At 43.7% G+C, this 27,632-nt stretch overlaps 1 protein-coding gene across 7 annotated transcripts in view; it reads left to right on the forward strand.

Moving 5' to 3' along the window:
• Nucleotides 1–27,542, forward strand: part of trim2a (tripartite motif containing 2a) — a 285,296-nt gene extending 257,754 nt beyond the window's left edge. For 6 of the 7 annotated variants that reach the window (XM_086011965.1, XM_086011975.1, XM_086011985.1 and 3 more), the window contains 6 exons: nucleotides 1,274–1,377; nucleotides 8,525–8,692; nucleotides 16,341–16,521; nucleotides 22,734–22,804; nucleotides 24,816–24,956; nucleotides 25,194–27,542. In XM_086011965.1, coding sequence (XP_085868091.1) covers nucleotides 1,274–1,377; nucleotides 8,525–8,692; nucleotides 16,341–16,521; nucleotides 22,734–22,804; nucleotides 24,816–24,956; nucleotides 25,194–25,346 — 818 coding nt within the window. In that variant the 3' untranslated portion in view covers nucleotides 25,347–27,542. The remainder of the gene's footprint in view (nucleotides 1–1,273; nucleotides 1,378–8,524; nucleotides 8,693–16,340; nucleotides 16,522–22,733; nucleotides 22,805–24,815; nucleotides 24,957–25,193) is intronic. The other variant, XM_086011995.1, reaches the window with a different exon arrangement.
• The last annotated feature ends 90 nt before the right edge of the window (nucleotides 27,543–27,632 follow it).

The raw sequence follows: 27,632 nt of genomic DNA on the forward strand, positions 1-27,632 counted from the left end.
GCCAGGCATGAAGAAGATTGTGATCCGAAATCAAATTTCTCTCTTTCTCCCCCAACCTTGTCCCATTTTCTGCAATCTCATCCAGTCCTATATTGCCCTATCCAAACACTTCATTCCTCTGACTCTGGACTTTTGTGCAACACCCTGCCCATTGCCCCACCATTGGCAGTAGAACCTTCAGCTGACTGGGTTCTACTTTCTGGAATTCCAAACCTACACCTTTCCACTGCCCTCCTCTAAAACCATCTCTTTGACGAAGCTTTAGGTCACCCATCCTTGGCTCTGTGCCAATTTTTCATGTGCCTATCTGAAGTGTCTTGGGATGTTCTTTATGTTAAAGGTGCTATATAAATGTTTGGTGATGCTAGCCAAGGTAAGAAATTAATTTTTCAAATGAATGGAACATCAATACAATGTGGTCTGAACCACATGAAGTGAAACAAGTAATAGATGACTTTAGACAATGAGCATCAGCAAATTAATTAAACTGCTTAAACCACTTCATTGAAAAGATTTTAGATTTTATCTATGAATTGTTACACTTTATCTGTCATAAAATTGTACTTCTGATTTTTATTTTGAAACCAGAAAGTGATGTGCTCACACATTGAGAATCTAAAGGACAATTTTTTTTTTAAATTTGCTTTTTTAAAATTGGTTAGTAGCTACATAGCTGAGTGTAAGGTCCATATCCTGATATATATATCATATATATATTGCCTCCTTGGCTTTGATCTGACTATAAAGCGTGTGCCATGCAATGTTAAGTTTAAGTTGAATAAATCTCCCTTCTTACAAGTAGCAATTGTCTTAATGATGAAGGTGCTAATAAATGTCAGTATTGTTCATTAAAGCAGATGTCTGTGTCAATACTTTAGATTCAGTTTTAATGAAATGATCTGCTTCAGTGAAGAGTACCAAATACAGCCCTGTGGAGGCCATGGTGTGGTTTGATGCTGTTGCTACAGTGGGAAATTCCTCGGAGCTGCTCACGCTCTGTCGGAGTTACATCGGAGGAAATATGGCGGTACATTTCCACTGCACTGTCGGCAGAGTGGGAGCAGCTCCAAGGAATTTTCCAGACAGTGTGTTGCTAAGATTCTCTCTGAAACTGTAGGATGTAACAATTGTGGAGTCACTAAAACTGCTTCTCTGATTCATTTGAGTGTTTTGCTACTACAAATATCCTGGTAATAATGATGATTGCTAATAATGCAACATTTGTCTTTCCAAATAAAGCTGTGCACACTTAACAAGTTTTGTTACGTTGCAGGTACTAAAGGAAGAAATAAAGGGGAATTCACCAATTTGCAGGGAGTGGCAACATCCACCAATGGAAAGATCATGATTGCAGACAGTAACAATCAATGTGTGCAGGTAAGGGGACTGTTAGATCCGTGATTCTTTAAATAGGATGTTTCCCCAAGAACTACACGGATGCTGTAACTTAACAATCAACAGGTATTTACTGGAGTAGAGTGGTCTCAAGACTGAAGTACAGAAGCCTGCTCCGGCTTTATATACAGGTGTGGTCACTGCCGGTACTACAGTATACAGGAGCTGTAAAACAGTTCTCTCTTAAAGGTACATACACAACAATTCCTCCCCTTTTAGATTAACAGTACCATAACATTCATTTAACAATTAACATTTTTAACATGCAACATTAACTGAAAATAGTCCATTTATAGATTTAGTCTTTGGGACGGCTTCCTGATCCTTTTGGGATAGCGCCTTTCCTGAGGTTCTTGTTCTTGGTGCGGAGGTGATTCTGGCCCCTTTTCGTCGGTTAGTTCATCGGTTTCCACTGCTACTGGTTCGGAGGTAGATGCTACCGGTATGTCGGGTTCATCCCCAGGTACTCGAGACATGGGGTTGACTCGTTCCTGTGACGCTAAGATCTGATCGATGTGGCGTCTCACAATGTTCTCCCCGACATCCACTGTGTACATTAATGGCCCCTGCCTTGTGCATATCGTTCCGGGTTGCCATTTCTCTGTTCGGTAGTCACGGGCCAAGACTGGTTGTCCTACATTGAAGCTCCTTGTCGGCTTCTCATTGATGTGCTGGAATTGTTTATCCTCAACATTTCTTCGCACATTGGGTCTGAGCAAATCCAGACGAGATCTCAACCTTCGGTTAAAGAACATCATGGCCGGGGTCTGGTTGGTAACTGCATGTGTCGCATTTCTGTAGGCTAATAGGAAATTGTCCACCTTATGCTGTAGTGGAATTTCATCATCGCACATGGCCTTTATCGCCTTTTTAAAGGTTTGTATGAACCTTTCAGCCAATCCATTTGTGGCTGGATGATACGGGGCGGATGTGTAATGCCTTACCCCATTCCTTCTCATAAATTTTCAAAACTCTTCGGACACAAACTGTGGTCCATTATCAGAGCAAATCTGCTCTGGCAAGCCGTTCCTGGCAAATATGGTCCGTAGGACTGCAATCGTTTTCTCTGTAGTGGTTGAGGACATTTTTATCACCTCAGGCCATTTCGAGTGAGCATCCACTGCTATTAAGAACATTGAGTCCATGAATGGACCAGCAAAATCAATATGCACCTGTTGCCATGGAGAGGAGGGCCACTCCCATGGGTGTAGAGGGGCATGTGGTGCATTTTGGACCTTCTGGCATCCTGAGCAGCTCTTGGTTAGGTCCTCGATTTGTTGATCGATCCCCGGCCACCACACACAAGCCCTAGCAAGACTTTTCATTTTCACCCCTCCCAGATGACCTTCGTGAAGCTCATTTAGCGCACTCTCCCTTAACTTGTGTGGATCCCGAGTGGTGATTCCACCCATCACTGTCCCCTGGCATACTGACAGCTGTTCTCTTCTGGATGAGAATGCTGGCAACAGTGAGTCGCCATGTGTTGGCCATCCCCTCACCGTCAAATCATATACCCGAGACAGTGTTGGATCATTGCGGGTCTCCTTCTCCATATCCGTGTTCGTTACTGGCAATCGTTCAATTATTGACGAATAAAATATCTCGATAGGGTCCACTGCTGGTGCTTCCTCCACAGCAGGCAGTGGCAGGCGTGATAGCCCATCAGCGTTTCCATGCTGTTTCGTGCCTTTATATTCTATTTCATATTGATTCGCCCCTAGAAACAGGGACCATCTTTGTAACCGTTGTGCAGTCATCACTGGAACACCCTTCTTAGGATTAAAGATGGAGACAAGTGGTTGGTGGTCAGTCAGCAAGGTGAACTTCTGCCCATGCAGATAGTGGTTGAATTTTTTTGCTCCCCATACTAGGCTGAGGGCCTCCCTGTCAATCTGGGCGTAGTTGCGCTCGGCTGAGGTTAGTGACCGAGACGCAAAGGCTACTGGCCTCTCCAACCCATCTGGGAATTTGTGCGACAGCACCGCTCCAATACCATAGGGTGATGCATCACATGCCAAACGAATTGGTAGTGCTGGGTTGAAATGGGCCAACACCTCTTTTGATGTGATCAATTCTTTACACTTCTGGAAAGCTCGTCTACGTTCGTCATTCCACTTCCATGGCACCCCTGTTTGCAGTAGGGTGTTCAGTGGGTGTAATACTGTGGACAAATTTGGTAAGAACTTATGGTAGTAGTTTACCAGCCCGAGGAACGACCTCAGTTGTGACACATTTTCCGGTGCTGGAGCCTTGACTACTGCCTCAATCTTTTCAGGGGACTTATGTAACCCCTCTTCATCGATGATGTGGCCACAATACGAGATCTGCTTCTGGAAAAACTCGCACTTGTGGCGATTAGCTCGTAGCCCATATTCCTTTAATCTGGTGAGCACCTTCTCCAAGTTGGCGAGGTGATCACTGTCATTTTTGCCCGTGACCAGGATGTCGTCCAAATAACACTGGGTCCCTGGAATCCCTTGCAGGACTTGATCCATCGCCCTTTGCCAAATAGCCGGAGCCGATGCTACCCCGAACACCAGCTGGTTGTATTGATAGAGACCTTTGAGTGTTGATCGTGAGGTATTGTTTCGAGGCTTCTTCTACCTCCATTTGCAAGTACGCCTGGGCTAGATCAATTTTGGTGAAGCGTTTACCTCCAGATAGCGAGGTGAAAATATCCTCAATTCGTGGAAGCAGATATTGTACCGTGTGAAGGACTGGGTTCACTGTCACCTTAAAATCCCCACAGATGCGGACCTTCTTTGGTTCCCCAGGCGTATTACTCAACGACCTCTTCATTACAGGAACGATGGGTGTAGCCCACTCGCTCCAGTCTACTTTGGACAGTACTCCTGCACGTTCCAACCCTTCCAGCTCTGCTTCGACGGCTGGTCTGATCGCATAAGGCACTGGTCTGGCCTTAAGAAACTTTGGGCTTGCATTTCCCTCTATTTTAATCGTTGCTGTTATGCCTTTTAGTGTTCCGAGTCCCTCCTGGAACACTTCTTTTGCGTCAGTTAGCATTTTTGACAGTCGTCCAGGTGTGACGTCGTCATCCTTTTTGGCCTCAACATTCAGTGCCTGTATGGAATGCCAATCTAATTGTATCTTCCGGATCCATTCACGTCCTAGCAATGGTGATTCTCCATCTGGCAATACATATAAGTTCTTTTAGGTATTTCCTGGCCTTTGTATATCACTTTCACCCTTATTTTTCCTTTGGGGTAGACTTTTTGCCCCGTGTACGTCTTCAAGACAATCTCTGTAGCTTTCAAGGGTATATGTGAAAATAGCCGCTTGTAGTCCCTTTGGTTTATGACTGTTAGGGCTGATCCTGTGTCCAATTCCATTTTCACTTGGACTCCGTCTATCTTGAGTGTAACCCAGATAGTCTGGTGATCCTCCATTTTGGTTACCTTATGTAGGTTCAGACAACCCAGCTCCTTGCTTCCGGAGTCTGTGTCACTTTTCTGTTCGTCTGAACTACTGTCCATCACCTTATGTACCTTTTTGTACTTCTCCTGTGGAGATTTCTTGCTGTTGGTTTTCTTCCCAGACCTGCAGACTCTTGCGAAGTGTCCTGCTTTTCCACACTGTCTGCACACTTGGTCCTTGAACCAACAATCCTTCTGGTCGTGTGTTGTTCTGCCGCAGCGATAACACTTCCCTGTTCCATAGGACATTTCATTGGTGCCATATTCTTGCGGTCTCCGTTGTATCTCTGCAGCGCCCCTTGCGGCTGCTTCGTGTGATACTGCCATACTGAAAGCCTTGTCCAGCGTAAGATCCTTTTCTGATAGAAGCCGTTTCTGGGTTCCTTCACTTTGAAGCCCACACACAAACTTGTCCCTTAACGTATCTGCTAGTCCCACTCCAAACTGGCAGTGTTTCGATAGCTTGCGCAGTTCCTTTAAGTACTCAGCATTGCTTTCGTCTTTGTGTTGGTTCCTTTTATGGAACTTAAATCGTTCTGCTATCAGCAGCGGTGTGGGGTTTAAGTGGTCCTGTAGGATTTCTACTATGCTTTCGAAATTCTTATTCACAGGCTTCTCTGGGGTTATTAGGTTTCGCAGTAACCCATAAGTTTTTGCACCCATGGAATTTAACAAAACCAGTGCTTTCCTAGCATCTGGCACTTCATTCGCCCTGCAGTACACCTCAATACGTTCCACATATGTCGCCCAATCTTCGACTTCATTGTCGAACGTAGAGATACTGCCACTCTTCGGCATCCCTGGGTGTGATTTAACTGTCAAAAATGGCGTCTCCCGTGCTTTCCCTTCTTCTCCGCTGGCACAAAATGGCGCCTCCCGGGCTTTCCTTTCTTCCCGCGCTCGCCCTTCTTCGCCGCTGCGGCTTCTAAAAATGGCGTCTCCCGCGCTCTTCCTTTTTCTCAATGGCGTCTCCCGCGCTCTCCCTTCTTCTCCCCGCGGACACTGTTCAGCCCTTGAGCCCTGGCTGTGCTCTGCGCATTTTTTTTTTTTTTCCTGTGCGCCTTTCCCGTTTCTGCCGCTCGGTCCTGAACCCGGCTGCTGCTTTACCCTCTCTCCGTTTTGTTTTTCCTCGACGCCGCTCGGTTTTCAACCCCCGGCTGCGTCCTGTGCGCTTCACCCTCTATCTTACCCCATCGACGCTGCTCGGCTTTTTCTCTGCCGTCGGTCGGCTCCAGCCGCCGCTGTCCGGGAAGGGTCTGCGCTGTACCTGTCGTCAGTCTGTTGCTGATCATCGTGGCTGGGGAACCAAGCCCGGCTCTTCACAGCCTCCCCTGCGATGTTCACTCTCTGCCGGACGACTGGGCGGTTGCTCGTGGTCGACGCCCGTGTTTCTGGCCTCGACTTTCTTCCACCGCCCTCCCGGAGCGAATCCTCGAAGGGAAATGCAGAGTTGCAGGTAGATTCGAATCGACACTTGTCGCCACTGTTAGATCCGTGATTCTTTAAATAGGATGTTTCCCCAAGAACTACACGGATGCTGTAACTTAACAATCAACAGGTATTTACTGGAGTAGAGTGGTCTCAAGACTGAAGTACAGAAGCCTGCTCCGGCTTTATATACAGGTGTGGTCACTGCCGGTATTACAGTATACAGGAGCTGTAAAACAGTTCTCTCTTAAAGGTACATACACAACAGGGATGTGGATATATTTCAAAAGCTTTCATCAGCCCTCCTTCACCTGTCTCCATTCTTCTGCTGTGTGTCCTGCTCCATTCTGTTACCATTACACAGTTGCATCAATATATTCTCCTGACCTGCTAAATGAGTATGAATTTTGCTATTAAAAAAATATCATCTGTGATCATTCTGAGAAGCTAGTTAATCATCTGCTCTGAAACACAATTTGTTCAAGCTGACTAACATGATTAACCATAAATTAGGGATTAGTTATGTAGAACTATATAATTCTGCTCAAAGTAGTATATATTCCTATAAAACATGGTTACATTCTAACTAGGCATTCAAGCAATAATGTTGTCATGGTAACTTGGGAGCAGATTTCAAGTATAATTCCAATGTTAATCTGGAAAGTACTACATATGGCAATATTTAAATTAAAGTGTTATAGATTTTTTTTTTACCTTTTCACATCTACCATTATGAGTAAAATATAATTTGGTAGAAGTGACCTAGATGATATCCTTGTTGATAAAGTGGAGGCTGGGAGATTGGGCTCATGACTGGCATATGATGTATAACTTAGATAAGTGCAGTGTTATGCATGTGAGCAAGGCAAACGCTCAACATTCATACACCCTTCAGGGAAAGGCATTAAAGAAGGTGGAGATAGGGATTTGGGAATTCTAGTGCATACATCTTTAAAGGTACATGAGCAATGCCGTGAAGCAATAGCTAGAGCGAATAGGCTGTTGGGGTTTATCCATAGGACAATTGAGTACAAGATGAGGCATACTATTTTGTCCTTGTACAAGACCTTAGTCAGGCCGCACTTGGAATACTGTGTCTAGTTTTGGTCTCCTTGCATGGTTGGTGATATTGAGGCTTTGGAAAGGGTGCAGAGGAGGGCCACTAGACTAATTCCCAGTCTAAAGCATCTTCGTTATCAAGATAGGTTAAAAGAGTTAGGACTCTGACATGAATCAGTCATTCATGAAAGAAAGAATTATGAAATAATATTGAGCGGCCTACGGGTGGCGCTGTCCAGGGAGTGTATAAATACTCGGGCACGGGCCCAACTTGCGCAGGACATTCTTAACAGGAACTAGTGAAGGACACAACTAGACCTCCATGTTGTAAAACAGTTGATTAAAGCTTTGTTTAACGCGGAGACCAAGTGCCTAGTAGTTTTCTTAAATCACTCTACACTTTAGAAAAGCGTAGACTTGGGGATCTGATTGATGTTTACAAGATAATGAAGGGAATAGATTGTGTTCCAGCTGACAGTTTGTTTCAATTAAATAGGTTGGGAAGGACCAGGGGTCACAAATATAAGTTGTATAAGGCCAGATCTAGGTTAGAGGTCAGGAGGTGGTTCTTTTCCCAGAGAATAGTGGACCTCTGGAACAGGCTGCCTTCTCGTGCGGTGGATGCTGATTTGCTGAATTCCTGTCAGCGAGCGCTGGACCTGTTTCTGGCTGGTGTGGAGATCACCTCTTACAGAAGGTAGGTACTGCAGGGAGTTCAGGACCAGAGTGATCTCCTGGACTAGTTTCGATCGCCTAGATGGGTCAGAGAGGAATTTCCCAGATTTTTTTTTTCCCCCAAACTGGCCTGGGCGCTTCATCTAGTTTTTTGCCTCTCCCAGGAGGTCACATAGTTTCGGGTGGGGTGGAGTGCATATGTTGTGATACACAAGGTATCGCAATTGTGTGGGACAGGCTCGATGGACCAGATGGTATTTACCTGTCTGTCATTGTTCGTATGGTTCGATGCCTCAAATCTCTTTTGGTTTATATCAGATTGGTAAATTACTGATGAATTGAATTATGAATTGTGAATGTGCCACACTAAATGGGTTTTCCTTCTGCAGTGTTACAGACTATCATTCTGGGCTGATTGCATTCTGTATTTTTTAAGTAGAACCAGAAATAAATGTTCCTTTTTTATAAAGGACAAAATATTGTATCTTGATTCGTAACTTCAGCATTGTACAAGATATAATCTTGTGTTCTAGATTTTCTCAAATGATGGACAGTTTAAAAACCGGTTTGGTGTTCGTGGACGATCTCCTGGGCAACTGCAGCGTCCAACAGGAGTAGCTGTACACCCAAGTGGCGACATCATCATAGCTGATTATGATAACAAGTGGGTGAGCATTTTCTCACCAGATGGGAAATTCAAGGTGAGCAGGTAGTCTTTGTAGTAAGCCAGTTAATCAGCTGAGTTATATGCAAGCTTGCATGTAAATATGGCCAAAATGTTTGTTCCTTAATCTACTGCAATAACTATAAATCCGTTCTCAATTAATCCATCGATCAAGACAATTCCTGTAAGAGCTGTGCACAATGTTATTGCAACTTATTGACCATACGGGTAATATTGGTGCAATCTTCGTGTTTAAAGTGTACATAATCAGTCCACTACAATATGGGAGCGTTTCTAGTTTGTTAGGTGATGCATGGCAAAAATCAGATTTAAACCTATCCTGTTTTGAGAGATTTGTCCTAGAAGGGATTTTGGGTTAATTTATAATGTGTTGCTATGAAATTAATTTCCATCTGAGGGGAGGCAACTGTTGAGAGTTGAGAAAGGGATTGGTGGGTGGGGTGGGACAAGGCAGTTTGCTGCTGGTTTGAGTGGTGGAGAGATCTTGCTTTTTCTTCAGCCAAAGGAAAGCTGTAGGAGATTCTAGTTGAGGCATGAACACATGCAGCCTACAAGAAAAGGCTAGTTTAAAGGATTGCTAGTCTGTAACGTAAGTTTAACTCGTTAAGAGTGGCATCATTTTTATTTTCCATATTACAAGGACTGATATGAAATAGGTTGTATTTCACTAGAAGATTATGTTCTGTTCATTAATATATATTCATGTAAACTAAACAAGTTTGTTCATTTACAATTATAATTTTATTTAATTATATACTAGCTGAAGTGCCCGGCGGTGCCAAGGATCTTTTGAGGGCATATTGTTGTTGGAAGAGAGAGAGAGAGCGACTGGGGGGGGGGGGAGAAAGAGAGAGCGAGCGACTGGGGGGAAAGAGAGAGAGCGAGCGACTGGGGGGAAAGAGAGAGAGCGAGCGACTGGGGGGAAAGAGAGAGAGCGAGCGACTGGGGGGAAAGAGAGAGAGCGAGCGACTGGGGGGAAAGAGAGAGAGCGAGCGACTGGGGGGAAAGAGAGAGAGCGAGCGACTGGGGGGAAAGAGAGAGAGCGAGCGACTGGGGGGAAAGAGAGAGAGCGAGCGACTGGGGGGAAAGAGAGAGAGCGAGCGACTGGGGGGAAAGAGAGAGAGCGAGCGACTGGGGGGAAAGAGAGAGAGCGAGCGACGGGGGAAAGAGAGAGAGCGAGCGACTGGGGGGAAAGAGAGAGAGCGAGCGACTGGGGGGAAAGAGAGAGAGCGAGCGACTGGAGGGAAAGAGAGAGCGAGCGACTGGGGGGGAAAGAGAGCGCGAGCGACTGGGGGGGAAAGAGAGAGAGAGAGCGAGCGACTGGGGGGGAAAGAGAGAGCGAGCGACTGGGGGAAAGAGAGAGCGAGCGACTGGGGGGAAGAGAGAGCGAGCGACTGGGGGGAAAGAGAGAGCGAGCGACTGGGGGGAAAGAGAGAGCGAGCGACTGGGGGGAAGAGAGAGCGAGCGACGGGGGAAAGAGAGAGAGCGAGCGACTGGGGGGGAAGAGAGAGAGCGAGCGACTGGGGGGGAAGAGAGCGCGACTGGGAGGGGAAGAGAGGGAGCGACTGGGAGGGGAGGAGAGGGAGCGACTGGGAGGGGAGGAGAGGGAGCGACTGGGGGGGGGAGGAGAGGGAGCGACGGGGGGAGGAGAGGGAGCGACTGGGGGGGAGGAGAGGGAGCGACTGGGGGGGAGGAGAGGGAGCGACTGGGGGGGAGGAGAGGGAGCGACTGGGGGGGAGGAGAGGGAGCGACTGGGGGGGAGGAGAGGGAGCGACTGGGGGGGAGGAGAGGGAGCGACTGGGGGGGAGGAGAGGGAGCGACTGGGGGGGAGGAGAGGGAGCGACTGGGGGGGAGGAGAGGGAGCGACTGGGGGGGAGGAGAGGGAGCGACTGGGGGGGAGGAGAGGGAGCGACTGGGGGGGAGGAGAGGGAGCGACTGGGGGGGAGGAGAGGGAGCGACTGGGGGGGAGGAGAGGGAGCGACTGGGGGGGGAGGAGAGGGAGCGACTGGGGGGGGAGGAGAGGGAGCGACTGGGGGGGGAGGAGAGGGAGCGACTGGGGGGAGGAGAGGGAGCGACTGGGGGGGAGGAGAGGGAGTGACTGGGGGGGAAGAGAGGGAGCGAGGAGGAGGGGGGAGGGGAAGGGGGGTGTGGGGGGGAAGGGGGAGGGGGTGTGAGGAAGGGGTGTGGGGAAGGAGGGGGAGGGGGGGAAGGAAGGGTGGGGGGGAGGGGGGGAAGGAAGGGGGGGTGGGAGGGGAAGTGGGGGAGGGGGGAGGGGAAGTGGGGGGGTGGTGGGGGGAGGAAAGGGAGATATACTTAAAGTACAGGAAACTTTGTGCTATCCAGCACCCATGGGACCGAGCTGCTGCCTTGCCTTAAAATTGCCCTACTCTCCAGAGTTAATGTTGAGAGATACAGAGATTCTTATCTCCGTATTTGACAACAAACACTGTTGCTTAGCAACAGCTTCGGGTGTGGCCCTAAAGCTCTGCAGCTGAAGCTGTTGCTATAGCTACAGACCTTGCTCAGCTTGACTGTTCAAACAAAGGAAAATAAACAAAGAATAAAAAACGGCTGCTGATTTTTGTGGTGGCTCCAGATTGCCAGATAGCTCACCTCTGGATAGCACAAAGTTTCCTGTACTTGTAAAACATTTTTGGTAAATCTTTCTATAACATACACTTTACAACCTCACCAATCTTTTTATTAAAAAAGGGGTCCTCACCTCTCAGTGTTGTACCACAAACAATGGCCGCCACTTGCTTTTCAGTTGGAAAGATTAGGCCCCGCCCACACAGTCAATTGTCTGTCTCGGTCACCAGGACCCGATTTGGAGCACAGAAGCCCCACCCACTCTATGTTCCTGTACTAAGATGGCCGCGCAGGCACTCTGTTACACACTGAATCAAAATGGCGTCGCACTGAAACTTTTCGCCCTCCTTGACAAAGATGGCTGCCGTTAATCTGGGGCTGTCCGCAGAAGAAATTTCCTCAGCTGCAAACACAGGATCTTCAGATTATTATTCGGGGCTTGCGACCTACCCCAGTTGCTTATGAAGCCTCCCCACCTACTGACCCTGGGAATGGAGCTGAGGCAGCACACCCTCTCTCCTCTGCCAGTGTTTGTCTCTGCCTAGGCCGGGAGCCTGGGTCTAGAGTTGCACTGCTGGCAGTTGGAGAAGCCTAGGCCCCGGGCCTGGAAAAACAGTGAAAGGTAGGAGAATTATAGAGGTTGGAGAAAAGATTTACAAATTAATTAACTTTTTTTAAAAACAATTTGTGTTTTAAAAGCGACTTTTTTTTTGCTGGAAATGTAGATTTGAAAAGAAACACACAGAAAGCGGGAAAAAGAAATGAAAAGTTTAGAATCAAGATGGCGGCGACTCACCTCGGTTCAGAACGATAAGGCCCGCCCACACACGCACCGATTGGTCGACCGTCAGGTCACCAAAGCGTAGGATTGGTCAATCGTCCCGTCACTCGACTGTAGGAGGGCCCACCCGCACGCGCCAGGAACCCGGCGTACGATTGGTCGACCTCGAGGTCACTCTGTCGCTAATGAGATGCTAATGAGCGGAATGTTGAACGTTTTTTGGATACCGCGGGCGCAATTTTTGTCCGGCCGAAACGTAAATACGCTTAGGACGGTTCTGGAATCGTCAGCTTTCTTTCGACTTAACGCACGTGTAGGTACGCTCTATAACCTTCGAGTTAAATCAAGACAGACAGAAAGACAGACGGAATGACAGAAGTATCCTTTTTTATATATATATATATATAAGATTAAGAGTAAGAGGTTAACTAAAGAAAGGGTAGGGCCTATTAGAGATCATGAGGGTAATCTGTATGAGGAGGTGGAAGACGTCGGTAGAGTTCTTAATGAATACTTTGTGTCATTTTTCACAAAGGAGAGGGGCGAAGCAGACATTGCTAGCAGGGCGGGGGGGGAGGAGAGGAGTGTGAAATATTAGATGAAATAAACATAGTGAGAGAGGAAGTTTTAAGGGGTTTAGCAGCTTCAAAAGTGGATAAATCCTCAGGCCCGGAAGAAATGTATCCCAGGCTGTTAAGCGAAGCCAAAGAGGAAGTAGCAGAGGCCCTGACCATCATTTTTCAATCCTCTCTGGCTTCAGGTGTGGTGCTGGAGGACTGCTAATATGGTACCCTTGTTTAAAAAGGGAGAAAAGGATAGACCAAGTAATTACAGGCTAGTCAGCCTAACCTCGGTGGTGGGAAAATTATTGGAAAGAATTCTGAAGGACAGGATAAACCTTCATTTAGAAAGACACAGATTAATCAAAGATAGGCAGCACGGATTTGTTAAGGGAAGGTCGTGTCTGACAATCTTGATTAAATTTTTTGAGGAGGTAACGAGGGTAGATGAGGGTAGTGCATTTAATGTAGTGTATATGGACTTTAGCAAGGCTTTTGATAAGGTTCCACATGGCAGACTGGTTACGAAGTTAAAAGCCCATGGGATCCAGGACAAAGTGTCAAGTTAGATTCAAAACTGGCTCGGAGACATGAAGCAGAGGATAATGGTTGATGGGTGTTTTTGTGACTGAAAGGCTGTTTCCAGTGGGGTTCTGCAGGGCTCAGTACTAGGTTCCTTGCTTTTTGTGGTATATATCAATGATCTTGACTTGAATATGGGGGTATGATTAAGAAGTTTGCAGATGATACTAAAATTGGCTGTGTGGTTGATACTGAAGAAGGAAGTTGTATACTGCAGGAAGATATCAATTAATTGGTCAGGTGGGCAGAACAGTGGGAAATGGAATTCAATCCGGAGAAGTGTGAGGTAATGCATTTGGGGAGGGCTAACAAGGAAAGGGAGTACACATTAAATGGTAGGACACTGAGTAGTGTAGAGGAACAAAGGGACCTTGGAGTGCATGTCCACAGATCCCTGAAGGTAGCAGGGCAAGTCGATAAGGTGGTTAAGAAGGCATACGGAATGCTTGCCTTTATTAGCCGTGGCATAGAATACAAGAGCAGGGGGGGTTATGCTTCAACTGTATAAAACACTAGTTAGGCCTCTGCTAGAGTACTGCGTGCAGTTCTGGTCACCACATTACAGGAAAGATGTGATTGCACTAGAGAGGGTACAGAGGAGATTTACAAGGATGTTGCCGGGAGTAGAGAATCTTGGTTATGAGGAAAGACTGGATAGGCTGGGTCTGTTTTTCTTGGAACAGAGGAGGCTGAGGGGAGACCTTATTGAGGTGTATAAAATTATGAGGGGCATAGACAAAGTGGATAGAAAGGACCTATTTCCCTTAGCAGAGGGGTCAAAAACCAGGGGGCACAGATTTAAAGTAATTGGGGGAAGGTTTAGAGGGGATTTGAGGGGAAATTTCTTCACCCAGAGGGTTGTGGGGGTCTGGAACTCACTGCCTGAAAGGGTGGTAGAGGCAGGAACCCTAACCACATTTAAAAAGCACTGGGATGTGCACTTGGGATGCTGTAACCTGCAGGGCTACAGAGCAAGAGCTGGGAAGTGGGATTAGGCTGGATAGTTCTTTGTTGGCCGGCGCGGACACGATGGGCCGAAATGGCCTCCTTCCGTGCTGTAACTTTCTATGATTCTATGGTCTTGTCTCACTAGAGTGCTTATCAGTCTGCCTTTCAGAAGATAGGGGAAACACATGTAGAGACATATGCAATATTACAGTAAAAAAAGACTTGCATTTATATAGCGCCTTTCACGACCCAAAGCGCTTTACAGCCAATGAAGTACTTTTTGAAGTGTAGTCACTTACAATGTAGGAAATGCAGCAGCCAATTTGTGTACAGCAAGCTCCTACAAACAGTAATGTGATAATGACCAGATAATGTTTTTTTGTTATGTTGATTGAGGAATAAATATTGGCCAGGACACCGGGGATAACTCCCCTGCTCCTCTTCGAAATAGTGCCATGGGATCTTTTACGTCCACCTGAGAGCAGATTGTGCCTTGGTTTAACGACTCATCTGAAAGAAGACACCTCCGACAGTGCAGCGCTCCCTCAGTACTGCACTGGAGTGTCAGCCTAGATTTTTGTGCTCAAGTCTCTGGAGTGGAAGTTGAACCCACAACCTCCTGACTCCGAGGCGAGGGTGCTACCCACTGAGCCACTGGCTGACAGTACACACAACAAGGATTCTCGTAATGCCCTCCTCCCCACCCGTTATCGTATAACTAAATATTGGAAAGTAAAGGTATACTCCTGATCGAAGATGATGCCGGACCAACTTCTGGGAGTGACCAGTGACTCTGAACTTGAGAATATTGAGAGTAAACCTGACACTTGTAATGCCTATGTTCTTTCCATTGGCTGCCTTCAGAAGTCAAAAAGCCACATCTCCAGAAGACCCAGCGGAAATGCTTTCCCCTCCCCTTAATCCAAATGCATGTGTGATATCTGATGTCCATAATATTCTTCAGGTGGAGACAAATAAAACCTGGCCATTAATGTGAAATGATTTTTTTGTCCCCCAGTGCTTCAGATAGAGATTTAAAAAAAAGACTTGACCTTTCATAATCCTTGATTTTAATTTAGATTTACTTGTCTTCGGAACAAAAAAAATCCATCTTCACATCTTATTGCACAATTCTCCAATCAAGATTCTGAGCGGGTGGACCTTATCCAGCTTTGTGGTCTTGAGCTGGTTTTCCCAACCATTTCTCTCGTCACTTTTCCCTCCCTGGGAAAAGTATACAAAGGCAAATTACTCCGAGGTGCTTGTGAGCATCTAACATGGTAGCATTTTATTATGCAACGAGTTCTTCTGATCTGGAATGCACAACCTGAAAGGGTGGTGGAAGCAGATTCAATAGTAACTTTCAAAAGGGAATTGGATATATACTCGAAAAGGAGAAATTTGCAGGCTATGGGGAAAGAGCAGGATAGCTCTTCCGAAGAGCCGGCACAGACACGATGGGCCAAATGACCTGGTTCTGTGATGTGTGATTCTATGATTCTAACTTGAACATAAATTACTTGTCTCACAAAATGCTTTTTAAAAAAAAAACTTATTCCATATTCTTGGTAAATTCTGAGACACTTGTATTCTAATTTTTTAAAAATTGTTAAATTACCATTTTAACTACCCAAGTTGTATTGGCAATCTTCAAGTTAGTCAAAAGGAGATAAGAAATAGGAACAGGAGTAGGCCACACGGCCCCTCGAGCCTGCTCCGCCATTCAGTAAGATAATAGCTGATCTTTGACCTCAACTCCACTTTCCTACCCAATCCCCATATCCCTCAATTCCCCTAGAGTCCAAAAATCTATATCTCAGCCTTGAATATACGAGTATACCGAGTCAAAGTAAAATACTATTATCAATATCTCCATTGACAAAAATTAAAACATACCATAATAGGATATCAGGGTGGCACACCATATTGGAACTCCAGTGCAGTAGAATGTGGTACATCCCTGCAATTCCACAGTTTAGTTGTGCCACCGTGGCATGGTCGTGATCAGAGGCTATGGGCTGGGAGGAAAATTTGAGGACCAGTCTTTCCAGGATGCTGTCACATGCATCCTAATGACTGCAGAGCGGCATTGGAAGAAGTCTGGAGGTGGAGATCCTGCCTGTCCACTTGGCTGAGGGGAAAAATGGGAGAATAAAAATGTTAAACTACTTTTAAAATGATTACAATCTGTTCTCTCCTGACAGACCAAGCTAGGTTCTGGGAAACTTTTGGGACCAAAAGGTGTAGCAGTGGATCGGAATGGTCATATAATTGTGGTGGACAACAAGGCTTGCTGCGTATTCATTTTCCAGCCTAACGGGAAGCTGGTGACGAAATTTGGTAATCGAGGAAACAGTGACAAGCAGTTTGCAGGTACACTTGATGGTAATACTTGAACCCCCTTTCTTGCCTCTTCTGCACACATTTGCATGAAGACTCAGCATGCTCAAAACTTGTTGCATAAATTGCACGCATGCTTGTTCTTGTCCTGAACAAAATGATAAATGCATGATTCCTGCCAAATGTACTTCACCAGTTCTCATCTATATAAGATGAATAAATCCAAGAAAAGATGGATGTCAATTTAAGGGCTGCCGAAAGTTCAGAAAATTGTGTTCCGGAGAACAAATCGATGGAAAAATCCCATATTTAGAGCTCAAGCTGACTCCTACTTAAGTCAACTTAATTTTGTGTTTTATTCTAAAGTGAACTTGACTGTGCATAAAACAGCCTCTTGTGACATTCTACAAATCAATTGTTCAGGTTGCGCTCCCATAACATGGGACCTTCCATCCCTGTAATGAGTGCATGTCTCGAATACTGCTGAAATTGCAAACTCTCCACTTGGGCAACCTCTGCAAACTATAGCAGTGCTATCCTTATGCTCTGTGCCACCAGTTTTGGTATTCTCTTAGAGAATAAAGGGTCTAGATGGTGGAATGGAACTGTTCCTCCTCCTCCATCATGCTGTGGCCTAGTGCGGCAGCTTTATATATTGCTATAACAGCAGCCGGCATCTTGAAGTAGTTTTATATCTCGCCAAAATGTACTTTAAATTTATAATTGATCCATTTATTTTAATTTAATATTTTTACTCTTTAAAAAAAGTACACGGGCTCCATAATCTTTTCCAACACATGCCTCTACCTCCCTTGTGTCTGCATCTCCCTCTTCTTTCCCTGTTGTTTGAATGTTTCCCCAGTGGTTTTTTTTGTATTGATGCTGAGATTTTGTGGTGTCTGTGGCTGATCTGGTTGTCTGACCTTGTTTTGTAAATATAGAATTACAGTGTGCATACCATGATTCTGGGGGCATTCTCCAACCATTTACTGGATAATAAATTCTTCTCCATCTTCCCTCCCAGCAAAAAATAAACCTTATGAATACTATAAACCATTTCCTTTGTAAAGGTTATAGTGTTCATTGTCTTTTGTTGTTGGGAACTTTCAGTGATTGAACTTTCAATTCACAATATTGACCTGAAGAAGTACATTGCATTATATAAAATATTATTCATTTTATTTTGCTTAATCTGTTTCTTCATTGGGTGATTACAGTTGCCTGAACATTTTTGCACTTTACTGAACAGAGTAACTAGTCAACCGATTTGATCTTGAAGTGTCAAACTTCTGAAATGGCGCTTTGTGATTGCTGGACAAGAACCTAGTGAGTTTATAGCTGTGTTAGCTTAGGGCTACTAAGAACAACTGATACCTCTCCAAGAGAATTAGACAACAGTAATCAGAGAGGAACAATGTCAGTGAAGCTTGAGGTTTCATTTATTAATATGAACCTTGACTGAAGTTTAATTTAGGTTTTTGCTTTACAACTGTGCATAGGGGTGTGACTTTCTTTTCCTTCCCCAAAATGGATGGTTATTTTGATTTGGTTTAAAGGTTTTCTGATGACCCCATTAAGAAAAGTAGTGCTGCATGACTTATGACAAATCTTTTCTTTGGAATAGTATTTGAAACATTTGTATAGAGGGGGAAATTCATTATATTCCATTGTTAACACCACATAGTAATGCTACATGATCTAATACTCTTCAGGCCAAATCAATTTTGATATTTTAGTAATTTTTTGATGCTTAAGATATTACCAGATTTACCAACTCTTCTGTCATAAAAGTACCATGTCCACAAAAGCCAACACTTTTTTGGCCATTCAACACAAGTCTCATCTACGTAGCGCTGATAAACTAAATGCTACCCTAGATCTTTCACCGAATTGTGACCCTTTTTAAAATATGCACCTCACATTTGGAATTTTTCAACTCTCTTTGACGTTGCAGTTGTGCTATCGGCACAGGCAGAGCTGTAACAGGGTTGCTATACAGCCAGAAACCAAACCAATCCATAACCATCATACAGGCAAAAGCTGAAGTTAGAAGTTGCTGGCCTTTAGACCTCACTTGGAAGTCATAGAGTCATAGAGTTTTACAGCACAGAAAGAGGCCCTTCGGCCCATCGTGTCTGCGCCGTCCATCAATCCCTGTCCAGTCTAATCCCATTTTCCAGCATTTGGTCCATAGCCTTGTATGCAATGGCATTTCAAGTGCTCATCCAAATGCTTCTTGAATGTTGTGAGGGTTCCTGCCTCTACCACCCTTTCAGGCAGAGAGTTCCAGATTCCAACCACCCTCTGGGTGAAAAGGTTCCTCCTCAAATCCCCTCTAAATCTCCTGCCCCTTACCTTGAATCTATGCCCCCTTGTTATTGACCCCCCTACTAAGGGGAAAAGTTCCTCTTTATCTACCCTATCTATGCCCCTCATCATTTTGTACACCTCAATCAGGTCCCCCCTCAGCCTTCTTTGCTCCAATGAAAACAACCCCAGCCTGTTTAGTCTTTCTTCATAGCTGAGGTGCTCCATCCCAGGTAACATCCTGGTGAATCTTCTCTGCACCCTCTCTAAAGCAATCACATCCTTCCTATAGTGAGGCGACCAGAACTGCACACAGTACTCCAGCTGTGGCCTCACCAGCGTTTTTTACAGCTCCATCATAACCTCCCTGCTCTTATATTCTATGCCTCGGCTAATGAAGGCAAGTATCCCATATGCCTTTTTAACCACCTTATCTACCTGTTCCGCTGCCTTCAGGGATCTATGTACATGCACACCAAGGTCCCTCTGACCCTCTGTACTTCCTAGGGTCCTACCACTCATTGTGTACTCCCTTGCCTTATTTGTCCGTCCAAAATGCATCACCTCGCACTTTTCAGGGTTAAATCCCATTTGCCACTTTTCCGCCCATCTTCCTGTAGCCTGAGGCTTTCCTCCTCACAATTTACCACCCCACCAATTTTCGTGTCATCTGCAAACTTACTGATCATACCTTTTACATTCTCATCCAAATCATTTATGTAGATCACAAACAACAAGGGACCCAGCACCGATCCCTGAGGTACCCCACTAGACACAGGCTTCCAGTCACAAAAGCAACCTTCGACCATCACCCTCTGCCTCCTGCCACTCAGCCAGTTTAGGATCCAACGCGCCAAGGCACCCTGGATCCCATGGGCTCTTACCTTCTTGACCAGTCTCCTATGCGGGACTTTGTCAAAAGCTTTACTGAAGTCCATGTAAACCACATCCACAGCATTTCCCTCATCCACACACCTAGTCACCCCCTCGAAAAATTCAATCAGATTTGTCAGACATGATTTACCCTTGACAAAGCCATGCTGACTATCCCCGATTAATCCTTGCCTCTCCAAGTGGAGACTAATTTTGTCCCTCAGAATTTTTTCCAATAATTTCCCTACCACAGATGTTAGGCTCACTGGCCTGTAATTCCCTGGTTTATCCCTGCTACCCTTCTTGAATAATGGTACTACGTTAGCTGTTCTCCAGTCCTCTGGTACATCCCCTGTGGCCAGAGTGGTTCTGAAAATTTGTGTCAGAGCCCCTGCAATCTCCTCCCTTGCCTCACACAACAGCCTGGGATACATCTCGTCCGGGCCTGGGGATTTATCCACTTTTTGGCCTGCTAAAACCGCTAGTACCTCCTCCCTCCCGATGCTAATATGTTCAAGTATGTCACAGTCCCCTTGCCCGATTTCTATGTCTACATCATCTTTCTCCATAGTGAACACAGATGCAAAAAATTCATTTAAAACCCCGCCTACATCATCTGGCTCTACACACAGATTGCCACTTTGGTCCCTAATGGGCCCTACCCTTTCCCTGGTTATCCTCTTGCCTTTAATATACTTATAAAACATCTTAGGATTTTCCTTTATTTTGCTCGTCAGTGCTATTTCATGGCCCCTCCTCGCCCTCCTAATTTCTTTTTTAAGTATGCCCCTGCACTTTTTATACTCCTCTAGGGCTTCCTCCGTCTTTAGTCTTTTGTAACTGCCAAAAGCCCCCCTTTTTTTCCTAATGCATTTTTGTATATCCCTTGTCATCCAAGGTTCCCTTTGCTTGTTGGTTCCACCCTTGACCTTTACAGGAACATGTTGGCGTTGTACTCTCTCTATTTCCCTTCTGAAAGCCTCCCACTGCTTTGATGTGGATTTTCCTATAAGTAGCTGCTCCCAGTCCACTTTGGCCAGATCCTGCCTTATCATATTAAAATCGGCCATCCCCCAATTTAGAACCCTTATTTCCGGGCCGTCATTGTCTTTTTCCATGACCACCTTAAATCTCACCGAATTATGGTCACTGTCGCCAAAATGCTCTCCTACTGACACTTCCACCACTTGCCCGGCTACATTCCCTAGAATTAGGTCCAGTACCGCCCCCTCTCTTGTAGGACTTTCTACATGTTGGCTCAAAAAGCTCTCCTGGATGCACTTTAAGAATTCTGCACCCTCTAAGCCTTTCACACTCTGACTATCCCAATTAATATTGGGGAAGTTGAAATCCCCCACTATTATTACCCTATTATTTTCGCACTTCTCTGAGATTTGCCTACATATCTGTTCCTCTATCTCCCCCTGACTGTTTGGGGGCCTATAGTACACTCCCAGCAAGGTGCTTGCCCCCTTTTTGTTTTTCATTTCTACCCATATGGCCTCATTAGAGGAACCCGCTAATATATCATCCCTCCTTACAGCAGTAATCGACTCCTTAATTAATATTGCAACACCCCCTCCCCTTTTACACCCCCCTCTGTCTCTCCTGAAGATTCTATACCCCGGAATATTGAGCTGCCAGTCCTGACCCTCCCTCAACCATGTCTCCGTGATAGCAACAATATCGTACTCCCATGTGTTCAACAACAACTTCAGTTCATCCACCTTATTTGCAAGACTCCTTGCATTAAAATAAATGCCTTCCAGCCTTGCCATATTCCCTTTTGCCCTCACATATTTTCTCTGCCTTCCCAGCGGACTTGTTTTTTCCTCTGTATTTGGCTGTAAATCACCCCCTACTATAGCTCCACTCTGTATCCCATCCCCCTGCCAAGTTAGTTTAAACCTCCCCCAGCAGTGCTAGCAAACCTCCCCGCAAGGATATTGGTCCCTCTCTGGTTCAGGTGTAGACCGTCCGACTTGTACAAGTCCCACCTTCCCCAGAAGCAGGCCCAGTGATCCAGGAAACTAAAGCCCTCCCCCCTGCACCATCCCTTTAGCCACGCATTCATCTGTTCTATCTTCCTATTCCTATACTCACTAGCACGTGGCACCGGGAGTAATCCAGAGATTACAACCTTTGAGGTCCTGCTCTTTAATCTTCCACCTAGCTCCCTAAATTCTTGCTGCAGGACCTCATCCCTCTTTTTACCTATGTCGTTGGTACCAATGTGGACCACGACCTCTGCCTGTTCACCCTCCCCCTCCAGAATGCCCTGCAGCCGCTCAGTGACATCCTTGACCCTGGCAACAGGGAGGCAACAAACCATCCTGGATTCACGTCTACGGCCACAGAAACGCCTATCTGTTCCCCTTACTATAGAATCCCCTACCACTATTGCTCTCCCACTCTTTTTCCTCCCTTCCTGGGCAGCAGTGCGACTTGCTGTTTTCCAGCCAACTAATATGTACTGCTATATTCCCATTAATTAGAGTAGGTGGACCTGGGTTACTAATTGACAGCTTTCCATGCTTTTATAGAACCATAGAAATTACCAGCACAGAACAAAGCCCATTGTGTCTGTATCAGCTCCTTGCTAGAACAATCCAAAACTAATTCCAATCCTTTGCTTTCTCCCCTTAGTGCTATGTTTTTACCTGTTTCAAATATTTAGCCACTTTTCCTTTAAAAAAAAAAGTGATTGTCTTTTCCTCAGCTGCTCCCTGTGACAAAGCATTCCAAGCTTCGGCAACTCTTACAAAATGAAAGGCTCCCGATATTTTTTTTTAATTGAGTTTGTTTAAATGCAAATTGTTGGAAATGCAGTCTTGGTGCCTCCATGTAGATTTTAAAGAATATAACGTTCCCAGTACTAAGATCATTTGCTTTTCATCTGGTTATCATAAGTTTGCTTATGCCTACCCAAGCTAGTGTTTCAAAAAAGGCAACATGTGGTTAAAGTGTTAGGATACATTTTGTGTTCAGAATTAAAACTCATTGTTCAATGTTTTTAAAGAAAATTATTCTTAGAGAAACATTAACTATATTGCTAATTTTCTGCCTTTCTCTTCCAGGTCCTCACTTTGCAGCAGTCAATAACAATAATGAAATCATTGTTACTGATTTTCATAACCACTCTGTTAAGGTATAGAAAGTTTTACATGTTGGTAATCTGTCAGACATAACTTGTATTAAGGATGAGCAAATGCAAATAGCTGGACATGCTCTTCTCTCTTATCCAGCTTCTTGGCAAAGTGAAGACTTCATTAGATAGAAGGGTGAGCACCTGTCTGAAATGGAAGCCCCAAGTGGCCTCAATTGGCTGTTGTGGCTTTATTCACAAAGGTCTAAATTGACCTGTGACTTTTTTTTGTGCTGATTGAGGTGATGGATATCATTGCTATCTTTTTCCACCTTAGTCACTTGCTGTCAACACACCTTAACCCCAACTTCAGAGCACCTTTGCTCCAGTTTTTAAAGTTCTGTTTCTCATACCAACTATCTTTACAAGCTGTGAGATTGCCAACTTGTACTGAATTATGGGCAGTGTAGTTCTGTGCACCCAGAGTTACTAGGAAAGGATTAGGACTGTCCTCATACTTGGGATTCTTGCAGTCAACAGAGAGAAGGGGGAGCATTTTATTCCTCATTGTGGACTGCGTTGAAACTTGGGTCACAAAGATGAAAGGGCAGTGTGCTATACCATTGCAGATTGATTTTTAGCCATTTTAGATTTAGGGCACTGGTTTCACTCCCTTGTTTTGTCTCTTAGATATGCTATATTTTAATAATTGGGGATAATGCCACTGTACTCGTCTTTTATCTGGTGACGTGCAATCATTATGGGGAGGTTACATTTAGTTATAATCTTCAATAATTGGCTTTGTTGTGTCTATAATGGGGCATATCACAATTCAGAGTAAGATTTTATTATTTAGAAATATTTTATCTGATTTACAGCTCTAAACCTGCCATCTACAATGCTATACATTGGCAATACCACATTTTTAACGGTTTTAGTTACAAGAACAACATTTGTTAGCCCTATGTAGAGCAATGTACTATCTCACTGTCTAGGACTTACTCATGAAAGCATTAGTATTTGGGAACTAAATGCACTTGTAAATCTTGATACTTATTCTCCCTCCAAGATTTCAGCCAGCTATATCTAGAAAAGAGATCTGCTCGTGTCTGGTAGTAGGAAGTATTAAAGCTCCCTGTATCATTATCTGACTTATAAAATTATAAAACTTAAATAACAATCTTTCCCATTATATAAACAATACACAATAGGGAACAGGAGAATATCCACCTTGGTCACTGATGAAACAAACCCATCCCCACTTCATATTCTGTATGCATCTCTTCTAACTTGAACATTTCAGATAGGAATTCATTGGAGATGTTTTTTGTTAAATGAGATCAGGGTCACTAATCTTCTAAACTTGCATGTGACAAATGTCCCAGGGATTCGCTCCTGTGTAGAATGCTCAAATAAAATACCAGGCAAGCATTTAAAGTTACTAATAGTAAGACTTAACTGTCCTGTTCAAATATTGAAGGATCTGGATGTTTTGTTGCTGTTTTGATCTGTTTATCACTCTGAACATAAGCTCCTTAAGTCAGTTTTGATTCTGGTTGCTATAGATTAATGCTATTAATGAATAGTCCTGCATCCTGTCCTTCTGACCATATGTTGCCCTATCTTTGAGCTGGATCTGGTATGTGACATTGAGGAAAAAACAAATACGTTGCATTAAAAGAAATGTAAATTTTTCCTCTGCAGCAGCACATTGCAAAACTATGCTACTGGGAACAAAAATATATTTTTTGCAAACTGTTAAACTCCGTTAGTGCAATACTTGTAATATAACTAATGAAATTTGGGAGGGAAAAAATCCACAGAAATAAAATAATTACCTTTTATTTTTAATGTGGTTTTAAACTGCATTTGGCATTCAGTGGGTTGAGTTCACTATCCAATGAATTAAGGATTTGTGCATGTATTAAAAATAAAAACCCATCCAGGATTTTAATTTGGTTACACACTTTTTAAAAACAAAATAATTTTACTGAATGCTAAGTATTAGCTTAAAAATATCCACGATTAATGGTGTATTTTTAATATGTGCAACATACTCTCATTTTACACATAGGTATTCAACACTGATGGTGAGTTTGTGTTAAAATTTGGATCGAACGGAGAAGGAAATGGTCAGTTTAATGCTCCAACAGGAGTGGCAGTGGATTCCAATGGAAATATTATAGTTGCTGACTGGGGAAACAGTCGTATACAGGTAATATAAATAAAGTTTTAATAACTAAGACACACCTTATATTTTTGTTACAAGTTTGTTTTTCAGCTAATAATTGCTACATAAATGATTGGTAAATGCAGAAATTGACTATCATTCAAAAAATTCTTGGCATTGACTACATTGTTCTGTAGCTTTGAATATACAGAAGAAAAACTGAAATTGATCTTTAGACTTAAGTTTTAGTTTCAATTCTGATTTATTTCTATTTTAAAACAGGTGTTTGATGGAAGTGGATCATTCCTCTCTTATATTAACACTTCTGCTGATCCTCTGTATGGCCCTCAAGGTCTGGCGTTGACTTCAGATGGTCATGTGGTGGTAGCGGACTCTGGAAATCACTGCTTTAAAGTTTATCGCTATTTGCAGTAGCAGCTGATCTTTCGATCTACAAATCTCATTGGTAGAACTGGATACGGATGAGTTCCTGCATTAAAGAACTAGTTCAGGTTCCCTTTAGGATGGGTGTCGCCTGTTTGAAGATTGTTTTTGTTTGGCGCCTCTTCCTGCCCCAGTTTATTTAAGTAAACTGTACATGTGGAAGAATATGTGCAGTTTTATACCCAAGGATTCCCTCTACCCTTCATAGTGTTGTATGTTTCAGCTTCACAGGAGTCAAACAATGTTATCATAAAACTAATGAACAGACGATTGCACGTCTGAATATGCAGATACAAATAATGGAGTATGTAGCTAGCTGCTCATGAATTTAGGAATAAAACTAGCATATTATTAAACAGAAACTGCATTGATTCTGTTCCGAGAGCTTTCACATCAAATGTCCAGATATATATCTCTCTCGAGTATGTGGTTGCAAATGAGCAAACGGCAGAAATCGGCAGGGGGGTCTGGGTGACATTCGTAAGTAAATGGAGCATTTGGTTTTGTGCTTTATGAACGTCTCTAATCCTTGGATTAAATTACTGCCTATGCCCTCATTCACAGCTACATTTTATTTTTTATAACCTATATATACTCTCCAACTGGCTCTTACAATTAAATCCTCGTATTTTAGTATGGAGGGTAAATCGCTGGAAGTCTGTAGTGAATGCATTAAGTCGTTTTCTTACATTGACAGTTGCATCACATTAATGCGGACATTCCATTAAATACCCTGACTAGCTATTACTATACTAACTCCAGAATAATGCCACTTGTTTTGCACCAGGGTGTAATGGTATAATGCAATTCTAAAGCAAATTCATGAGGGAATCGACAGCCTAGTATATATTGTGCTTTAATTTCTTGACATCGTTTAGAATAGTGGCATCAAATATAGGTACAGTAACTGGTTGTTTTATCAAGATTCCCAGTTTTAACCAAAGTCCATGATGCATGCTACGTGCCGCTTTGTTCGCTGTGCAATCTGTCATTTTTGATGCAAGAATAAAAGTTTGAAAGAAATGAAACATTAATAATATCCTTTTTAGTGTATCCTAAATTAAATCAGGCAGAGGTATAATCCTGCTGAGCAAAAAGATGCAAAATGAAAGGACATATACACCTTCATTAAGATAAATTTCATACTGTTGCTATTTATTGCTAGGTTTGTTGTATAATTTGCTAGTTATTCCTGCAGTCTACTCAGGTACTTAGTTTGCATCTATTTATCATAGTTTGAATTTGTGCTAAGATTGCATAATTGGAGAAAATGTCAATCTTTTGAAGTGCACTAAAATATTGGAAGTTGAGAGCTGATTTACATTTAACAAATATAGTCTCTTTTAATCTGTGGCTGCTGTTTTAGAACTATTTAATTGCTGTTGTGCACAATTTTTTTTCATGTGGGGATGGGGAATGTGGGAGGAGGAGAAACAAAGTTAATGTAAATTGTTAGTAATGTGTGTAGATTAGCAATACTTTATTTGGACCAATAAGTAACTGATCTCTCCCGAGAAGGGATAAAGTACGAAGTGCTGCACTAGGCTGTAAATTTAACATTATTATTTTGTCTGTAAAAATGCTCAACAAAACTATTTATATTTTATCTCACTAATGTATTAACAAATGCCTCTGTTGCCAAATGTTTGGGAAACTAAGTACCCATAGAAACTGTTTGGGAGAATATGTTCAAAACACTAAATTAAAAAGTGAAGGCGGTATTTTGAATAACTGAAGCTGGATGTGTTGTGTATAAATGCAAGTCCTCTTTTGCTCCTTTTTGTTGTACTTCAGTTGTATTTTATGTTGTGATTCAAATAATGGAGTAGGTGACTGCTTTCTCCCCCCTCCCCACCACCCGCCCCACACCACTGAAGTTTGCATGGCGTGTAACAGCATGGCCTTAACAGGTGTACTCTTCTGTCAGAAACCATGCAAAATAATTTGAGTTTACCACAAAATAAGTTTGAGGATTTTGCATTGCGTGTGCAACAAAACTGGAAGTCAGTTTATTAACTTGGGCATTTTTTGTTGTAAATTCCATGTTAAATGCTTCTGCTAATGTTTAAGAGGGACAATTTATGCATTATTTGAATGTTACAAACATTCCATTGTTGTGATTCAGTTTGAAAAAGAACTTGTTTTGTGTACAGCACATGGGGAAAAATAAAAATGTCCTGCACTCAATGTCTATATATTGTGTTCTTTTAAATACCTCGTATGCATTTCCAAAAAAGAATTTGAGTTTGACTTGATCTTTTGTGTTCCTCTCCTTCA

This window comes from Somniosus microcephalus, chromosome 2 (genome assembly GCF_052327205.1).
Source record: "Somniosus microcephalus isolate GS21.2 chromosome 2, FLI_Smic_1.0, whole genome shotgun sequence".
NCBI classification, from domain to species: Eukaryota; Metazoa; Chordata; class Chondrichthyes; order Squaliformes; family Somniosidae; genus Somniosus; species Somniosus microcephalus.